This window comes from Sceloporus occidentalis, unplaced genomic scaffold (genome assembly GCF_023333645.1).
Source record: "Sceloporus occidentalis isolate IW3139 unplaced genomic scaffold, rSceOcc1.0.p SCAF_88, whole genome shotgun sequence".
NCBI classification, from domain to species: Eukaryota; Metazoa; Chordata; class Lepidosauria; order Squamata; family Phrynosomatidae; genus Sceloporus; species Sceloporus occidentalis.
Window position 1 is genome coordinate 2,227,749 of NW_028317068.1, and position 9,916 is coordinate 2,237,664.

A 9,916-nucleotide genomic window follows, 5' to 3' on the forward strand; every position below is an offset into this window, starting at 1 on the left:
TAACTCTTTGAACTAAACACACTTCCAGGGGAATATGTAGTAGAGGCAATTAAATGACATCGCAGTAGTTGAGTTTTTGTAACTTATTGGAATATAGTTGAACATTGACTGGAGATGAAGTGGTTTCTCCCTTTACACAGATATATAGTGATAAGATGTTCGTATAGTGAAAGAGAGAGAAATCGGATTCGGCTGTCCCTGACACTTCAAGAGCCAGAAAAACAAAGTGCGATATTACCAAAATCCGAGTGCCAATCAAAATAGATATTAGCAAATGAACACAAATTATTTTTTTATGATCATCTACAAAACAAAAGGTGTTATATGTTAAAAATTTTATAAATGTTATTATGATGGTTAATAAATTGTGGGCTTGCAAGATCAGGGCCCTCTATTTCTGAACTAATGTGACTTAACCTTATTTTCAAATTGTATGTTGCCAATTATAATGTTACTGTAAATTTTCACTGCCTCTATTGTTATAGCCTACGGAATCTATAGTCCGCACTCCATAAATAAATCTTTTAATTTACCCCTTTGAGCGCAAGAGATAGAAAGTACGCATTTGACTCAAAGAGTTAAAGCTGTGTTTACTAAAACGTTGGTGGGAAAAAATCAAAACATTCCAAATTGTATTCATTTTCACAAAATGACATCTGCTGTGTTTTTTTGTTTGTTTTTTTTGTTTTTAGGACAGGGACGAAACCATTTTCTAAATCTGCGAAACTTCTCTAAAACCTAAGTTAGAAATATCCAACAATTTGACATATTTATAAGCAGATATACAATGCACAGGTTCAATTAAAATTCCAATTATTGAATAAATTATATTTTGTAATAAAAAATGCTTATGTTTTATGTTCTTACTTTGTCGATAGCGGTTTCTATATAGAAACAAGAATTAACATTGACTTACAATGATATTAAATGTATGTGGAACATATAATTGCTTGTTGCATGCATCATTATATTTTTCTATTTGAGTTCTAGTACAAGGGGAAAATGGTAAACCTTGTATTCCTGTATGCAAACATTGTAAACGAACTATCAAAACTAAAAGGGTAAACATCCTTTTATTTATTCGAGATTATACAGTTCAAACTAATAAATTCACTACAAAAGAAAGCAACCCTATGATTATTAGGCTTTAATGTAAGGGTACCTTAAGTAAGGAAATTATTAAAATTTCAGGTTATATCAATTGATACATTAATCTACAAATTGTCTCTATGATATTAGATAGATAGATAGATGATACAATTTTCGATCACCGAAAAATAGAGGTATAGTGATTACTACTTATCCCTATATCGCTATTTGGCTGCTTATTTATTATTCAGAATTCAATGTTCCATACTATATATATGTATATGTATATGTATATATATATATATGTGTATATATATATATGTATATATATATATATGTTTTTAAGAGAGGGTATATACGGTGTATATGTGTGTGTGTGTGTGTGTGAGAAAGAGCTGGCCTGTATATAGTCCAAATAAATCAAGGATCTGTATAGCATCAAGACATCATGAATAGAATTATAAATATTTGATTCAGTATATAGCTAATTAGTGAATTTATATATCACTTTTTGCATTTTTGTTTATTTTTGGGACGAAAGTGTGTGAAACTTGTTTTCCATGTTTCCGAGTTATCAACACATTTTATACAAATATGATCGCTAATTTACGTAGTTTTTGGATAAAATATTCTACTGCGAAAGTCTTTGGGTCATAAAGCTAGTTTAGGTAAGCATCTTTCTGCTTTATTCATGGTGTGAAAAACGTTTTACTGTAGTTACATTATCTTCGCTAGTGAAATTGCGGTGTCCTATTTTAATTCAAATTAACCATTACCCAACCAAAAGAAATGGAAATACAGTTTAAGTTTTTCTTTTACTAGTCTAAAGATCATAAAATGCTTATGACGTTCTCCTAAGAAATCAGTTAACCCTTACAGGAACATTTCCCATGGAAATGCCAAAAACTGTTTACAATTGTATACTTTTGAAAAACTTTATTATTATAGTAAGTTTATGTATATTTCCATTTCCATTCAACGTTTCACCTCCCACTTGAAGAAGGCTCCAAGCTGACTGAGAACACTAAGTAAAGAGTATTATATTCTGTTTTATGTTTCTTTTTTAACTCATTCAAGGGGTTAAGCAGTCGAAATGGGATAATGCTGGTGAAAAGAATAATTTTTTTTATTTTTTAATAAAAGGATGATTCGAGTTTTTTTTCTTTGGCATTTTAGTCTGTATTTCTGTTTTTAATTACTGCAAGTAATACCATACTGTTACAATAATATTATATTATTACTATAAGAGATATCCATTTACCAATCCCTTAAAAACGATCTCATTTTGACGCACTCCATCCTTTTGACTGCAATACAATACAAAGTAATTAATATAGCCTTGAATTTAATAATAAACCTTAAGTCAAAAAGTCGTGAAAACAACTTACAAGAATCGAAAAAGGATGGAAATCCGTACCATAGCTTCTCAGGTGCAATTTATATATTAGGGAAATCCAAATTTTGGAGGGACATGCAAAATGTCTTAAACTATTGTTACCAAGTATAATCTTACAGAACGGTGACTGAAAGCAACAGAGAGGCCTTGTGGAATACAATATGGCATATTTATTGGTTATTTATGATTACTTATAACTAAAGTTTGAGATGATATAATCACAGTTTATTAATATACATTTTGGTAAATAAGTGAAACGTTAAGTTTTGTAGCGATACAACAGTTTATGGGACGTTTGGCATGTGTGTATTGTGAACAAATGTATATATATATAGTTGTATAGTACTAGCATACATTATTCACATATGCGCATACACAGACTCATCAGTTGAAGAATAGAAAATAATGATCCAACAAAATGTTGTTTCAAATGATTTCTTTTATTTGAAAGCCCACCAAAGAACGCAGGTTCATAATAAATATATCGATAGTTATCAAGAATATATAAAAAATAAAGACACGCTGTCTTTTAGCCCTAACAAAAGTTTCAAGCAAATGCCCAGGAACTAAAGTAATAACAATAAACACGAATATAAACCAAAACAGTCTGATAATAATTAAAACAAAACAAAAATGTTACCAAACGAAGTACTGTGAAGTTTTGGACCACAGCATGGAAATGGTTCTCCTAAGAGAGCAGCCCTCGGCTTTGACAAAAATCTATGAGGTTTCCCAGTTAGAGAATTATTCTCATACTGGACACCAGTATGGAAATTATTCTATAACTATAACTGCTACATTTTCGTGTCATTACAGGGTTAAACAAATGGCATACCCTTAAAAAAAATAGATTTCAAAGAATTCACTAATAAAATCCTTGTTACAAGGAAAATTGAAAGGCAGCCAGGCAAAGGTTTCAACAAGGCTAGCTCCCATGGCGCATGTCCATGTTCAGTCGTCGGGTGCAACCTATATAGCATTCATGTATATGGCACAGTCTCTTACAGAATAGTAGAATGGGTACTGTTTTGTGACAACTTCTCAATTTGCTTTCAAGAACATATTTACATGAGAATAACAGTCACAGAGGGAAAATGCCTTGTAGTCAGACACCCATCTACACATGACCCTACAAGGCTATCCTGCACCCTATCTTTACAACAAAGTGATGATGAAGTTGGAGAAACAAGTATTATAGAAAATGAAGAAGCATGCATGCACACAGGATGTCTTGTCTGAATCTTTCTGCCACACCACAAATATATATTTATATATTCATATTTCTAAATATGTAAATGGGGAATAATATAACCCAAGTCTCTGTAGGAACCTTCTCTGCAGGTGATGTTACTTCATCAAGTCTTTGGTTTCTGTGGAGATTCTGGTCATGTTTGAGGTTAGAGCTGAGAGTTGAGGCGGTGGTGGCATTTGACAGATAGTACATGGGCATGGGAGTCCTGCCCAGTGTTGAAAGCCGCTGCCAATTGGAATTGGTGGAGTAGCGGGGGTTTTGAGTAGAGAATGGCCCGGTCTGATGTTGCCAATACCTGGCAGAGTCGCAGAGATCCCGGATGAGGCGTTAGAAGACAAAGTGCTGCCCAGGATGGGGTGAACCTGGTGGACAGCATTGGCTGGATGAACAGGATGAGTTGCAGAATGTCCCACTGTCCCACAGTGAAATGCAGAATGGTGCCCGCCATAGATCTCACCCACCAGGCGCTTCATTTCCTCAAGGGAGCTGGTGAGCATCAGAATATAGTTTCTGGCCAGCAGGAGAGTGGCGATTTTGGAGAGTTTTCTGACCGAGGGACCGTGAGCGTAGGGCATAACTTCCCTGAGACCGTCCATGGCTAGGTTCAAATCATGCATCCTTTTGCGTTCCCTACCGTTAATTTTTAGTCTTAGTTGTTGCAGGTCCTGCTCGGACAGCTGTTTCTTTATCTTATACTTGCTGCTCTCCGCGTCACCTTTAGAACTGTGTCTGGAAAGGACATCTTCTGACATCTTCTGAAGCATGTCATTCTGAGTAGACGAAACGGAATTCAACCTGTTGTCGTGATGGTGGTGGTGGTGGTGATGTCCCCTTAGGTAAATCTCATCCATATCTGGTGAGGAGGCTCTGCTGGACATTGAGCTGGAATCAGAATTCATCTTTAGAGTTTTATTTACAAGAAAGCGATCTCCAGCTCCTCATACAAAGTTCGCAGATTGAATGAATCTGGAGGATTTTAGCTGGAAGTATGTCTCTCGTCTTTGCCCCCTTTCTTGCTCGGAAGCGAAGATATTCTCTCAGATCTTTCTTGCTTCCAGGTACCCAAGGAGAGATTTGAATTAACTACACTGCGTGCCTGAAAAGAGGGGCTTTTATAGAGCTACTTCAGAGGAGACAGACAAAAGGAGCCCTCCTATCTATAATGGTCTTGTTAGGATGACGTGCTATTATTCAGGGCGGTGCGCTTTCACTGTCCCATTAAGCAAGAGGCCTTATTCATAATCATTGTGATGCCACCCTAGGATACTTCAGTCATTAACCATCCGGAGCCAGGGAAACACAACCCCCCCAGAGTGACAGGCTCGCTGCATACTGACCACTGCAGGGGCTTCTCCCCTACCCCTTACACTAATACACCGCTCATTGTGCGTTTATAACCGTGTTATCCAAATAGGACACATACATGTGCATCATTTTGTTATTCTTTTAATTCGCGATTGCGTGCTTTGGAATGAATTACTGTTTCATAAGGGGTAATATTCTAGAAAAAAATAAAATATATTTTAAGATCTTATCTACTTTCGTACGCTTTGATTATTCGTGTCGATCACTTAACAGAGGTATGCAATTCCTTTACTAAACTACATAAGGTTTTAGTCTCTTTAGATCTCATTTTAGATGGACCAGAGGAACTTCAAGCAGTGACTGCAATCTATATTACTAGAAAGTGGAAGATACACAGGAATTTTGGACATTTAAGAAGTAATCAGATTTACCATATGAACATTATTTACACTTCTGTAGACCATACATTATTTAATCTTGAACATACGAAATAATCTAAAATGTCTAGAAATTGCATTGTAAATAGAGTGAATGATCGCATTCCACTAAGAGCATATGAGCAGCGCAGATTAAAGGGGATCGCTCTCTAATATCAAACGATCTCTTTAGAAAAGTGTTTGTTTTTATTCCAACATAATCCCGACTAAAGAATAGATATCAAAACGGTAAAAATATCTATCAGATCGGTAAAGAAACAATTTTATTTGTCTTTACAGATTTCTAAATTTTGGGGAGATCGAATTCTATAATAGACACTTTTGTCTTTACACAATTGCCTGTAGCTTTTAACTAATCACGCCGAAAAAAACCAAATTTTCTCGTTTACAGAGGAGGAATTTGTTGTAAAAAAGAAATGCATTTTAAGTAAAACATACTCCGCCAGCAGTGATTCTATTATTTCTTTCTTCCTCAGAAATCAGATTATCACATTTTGAATATTTTACTTTTAAGACGTGCAGAATGAAACGTTATGGATTTTAGTAGGAAATGATGATGAGGAGGGATAATGATAAAAAATAGTGCTTTCAAAATAAACGTCATTTTGCCGAAGAAAATCGCGAAGCGGAATTGTTTTTTATTGATCCACTCACAACAGGAAGATGAAACATTTAATAACTAAAGACAGAGGTATGAAGACTTGATTTAGCCCCTTCAGTGACAGCGCACGAAAAGTAACCACTGCTAGAGAAAAACTTCATTTCATCGATTTCAAGAGCAATTCACTAGATTTCTATAAAAATCTAAAGAAAAAAAGTGAGCTATTCTTCCCAAATCTCGCTACTTGTCCAATATGAACATATATGTATCTTTTTAATATATATATATATATAAAGGAAAGAAGACCCCTACTCTAACGATCTTACAACATATAATATACTCTGTATTCTGTATATATATATATATTTGTATGTATATATATTTTTTAAAAGAGCTCAGCCTTAGACTCCTCAATATATATTTGGCTTCAGTATGATAAATGTGAAACCTAGTTAACAGTGGTGCGTAGGAACAATAACTAATAATGATAAAAAAATAAAAATAATAATAGAAGAAGAATTGTAACAACGCCTTGCTACCAATAATAACTTAAAAAAGAAAACAATTTGACCATAAAACCTATATTAGCAAAGGCAGCAGAGAGTATTCACAAATAGTAACATAATATCAGAAGCAATACTAAGGCACTAGACCTTGAAGAGGAATAAATATATTCAAATATTTACGGTGTCATTATTATCTAGTGAATTTTAGTGAATAAACTATATGACTATGGGATTACAATTCTTTAGTTATTACTACTTATAGTGACATATTAACATTGACACAACACACAAACTATATATATATATATATATATATATATAATTTGGCTATAACATGGAGAACCTATCACTGTGACTTGGAATGTTTAGTATCTTATGTTTACAGATCATTCTTTCATATACTTCACTTGTAAATGCTTAACAGTTAAGTGTTCATATACAGATCGCGGAAGCAGAGCATAACAATGATCTTTTTGATTGTGTAAAGAAAGTGTAAATTATTAAGAAGGAAAAGTCGATGTATGATTTTTGTTTTCAAATAACCAAAAGTTTCCCTGAGCATTAATGTGTCAGACCATTCAAAGCGAGTTCCAATTCATTAGTATGTATTTTATGTGGCTGTGCTGCCGCGCCTATGGGTATAATCCACTGGCAAGCCAAATATTCACATCATCTAAAGGGCGTCGAAAGCCTTACTCTATAATAATAATAACAATGATCGGGCAGGCGAGGGCCGTGAACTTCGCCTCGGCGATGCCCTGCGTGCCCCTGCGCCTGGTCTGGGGTGAGGATTAGACCCTGGATGAGGAGGGGTTTGGGTGAGCCGGACCTCCAGCCATACAGCTGCTTTGAACAATGAACTTCCTACATTAAAGCCAGGATCTACATATATTAAAGGTCCCAGTAGTACTATTCCAATAATAAAACATACATTGAAAGGTGAAATCCCTGTTAAATATGCATTATCAATATGCTTAATATTATATACGTGTACAGACAATCTACCTATCTATCTATCTATCTATCTATCTATCTATTATCTATCATCTATTTATCTATCTATTATTATTATTATTATTATTTATTATTTTATATAGCGCCATCGAATTCCGTAGCTCTGCACAATAGGTAGACAGGACAAAACAAGTAGTATGTAACATAACATTTTGACTTACAGAAACAACTATCTATTTATCTATCATGTATCTATGTATCTATCTATCTATCTATCTATCTATCTATCTATCTATCTATCTTTCTTTGTATTTATGAGATCGGAAGATCATAAAGAATAATTGACTTTTTATGCATTTAAAGTAATTCAAGTTAATAATACAATATGATGAAATATGAACACATATTCTTTACCTGTAATGAAGCGTTGTAAAGAGGGGTTAAATATACACACAGTTACCATATGGAACATTTGCACACAACATCACTAACTCGAATGATGGTCCTGCTACCGTTAGTTTAATTACATTTCAAGGATATTAATCTCAACTCGAGTTTAAACCAGCATTTAGGAAACTGATGGGACGCAAAGTTTATTACATAGTAACGATAGAGCTGAACACCTGTAGTTTATGGCAGGAATACACCGCTATTGCACGTAAAACATGTCGCTTTAAATACATAACTGTTTAAAACAAAAATGCCGTTCATCGTTGATGTATCTAGAGAGGTAAAATAGAACACGTGTGCTTAACTAATCTAATTCGATGATGTTTTGGGGCAATAAAACACATAAGCTAATGCTTAACCAGTTGAATGCCAGGGAGATGATCAGCAATCTGCTACTTAAAAGGACAACTGCAGGAAAGTGTGTGTCGGTTTCTAGGTCGCCTAAGGGGGCTCCGCATGGCATTTGTTTGTTTTTTGTTTTGTAATTTCAGTGAGAAGATAATAATGATTTAGTGTTAAGTGATAATTATCCCCCCCCCACAACAGTTACATTACAGATGAGCTTAATATACATATAGTTTTGAGAATTAAATCGCATCGGGTTCGTGATGGCATAAGGCATGTATTGGTTGGTGGTCTGGATGCACTTTGACATCAGGACATAAAAATGGCAGTAATGGTGGAATCCTGTCGCACAGAGCTGCAAACTGGCTTTGTGTGATGTGGGGGTTCTCTGTTCTGTATTAACGTTCAATGTCTTGTCTATAAGTGTCTGTTCTCTATTTCTCTTCATTGTACATAACACAGCAAGCAAAATCAAATACACTCCTTAATATGACTATGTCTAAAACCGTCTCAGGCACATACTCACAAGATGCATTTCATGTTGCCAACACAATTATTGGCTATATGCTTTTAAAGATTTGCGCTGAACTAGAGCTGTTGCTATGCTGTATCTAAAAAAGCAATGAAAGTGTCTGTTGGTAGAAAGTTCAGATTTATGCACATTTAATCCTCTACACAGTTTACACTTTCACTAGGGAAACCTATATTTATTCAGGAAAGGTTAAGGGTAGCCCTAACAGCCACACTAAAGAAGAGTTTATATTAAAATACTTAATAAGTTCTTTAATATGCATTTAAAAAAATAAATAAATAACAAAACAAAAGCACTTAACTTAGGTTATTGGATACAAACAGAGCATAAAAGCACACCTTCCGTAGTAACTGTAAGTAAAAATTGATCAGAAAGAATATTCTCTATTTCCCTAAATAAATAAATTAAAAGATAACCTTTATTCCAGTCATCTAAAAACACCTTTACCAGCTCTTGCAATATAGGGAGATAGTAGCCTGTAACGGAAACATTATTTGCTAAATAACTAAGGCTAGATGCCACTAAACTAATAAACTCCATGAAGAAACTCCACTAGAATAATCAATATACATTCCCTTTATGAAAATAACCTAGTGTGCCTTAATTATAAATTATAAAATAGCAGAAAACCTTTCTATGCGTGTGGCTTCATCTCTGGGACTCAGGGTTTCTTCCTGGCCCTTATGAGTTTAGTAGAGTCTAGCCTTATTTAATCATCAGATGTGTAGGGGTTGTATAATGTTTAGGTTCAGGCTGCTACCTCCCTATATTGCAAGAGCAAATCATTTTTTATATTATATATATATTTTAATTTATATATAGTGAGAGAAAATAGCTGCCCTCTCTGTGGTCCAACAATACTCGGCACTGATTGGCTTGAGCCAGCAAATCAGTGGCAGGAATGCGCTCCCACTGAAATTAATGAGAGTGCATTCTGTGTGTGCACAAGGGGTGGAGGCTTCAATAGACTCCCCTGCATATTCCTGCATAGGCAAATCAAGTTTAGGTCAAGGGCAGCAGGACCCCATGCCGCAAAAATGATAGGCACT

General features: G+C 34.8%; 1 protein-coding gene across 1 annotated transcript; it reads right to left on the bottom strand.

The window, feature by feature from the left end:
* Window positions 1-3,832: 3,832 nt before the first annotated feature.
* LOC149284793 (oligodendrocyte transcription factor 3-like) lies at window positions 3,833-4,636 on the bottom strand. The gene has a single exon (XM_089496228.1). The coding sequence runs from the start codon at window positions 4,634-4,636 to the stop codon at window positions 3,833-3,835; it is 804 nt and encodes a 267-aa protein (XP_089352354.1).
* Window positions 4,637-9,916: the final 5,280 nt, after the last annotated feature.

Bases quoted from the DNA above. Each gene is read 5' to 3' on its own strand.
- LOC149284793 (XM_089496228.1), bottom strand. From the start codon at position 4,636: ATGAATTCTGATTCCAGCTCAATGTCCAGCAGAGCCTCCTCACCAGAT.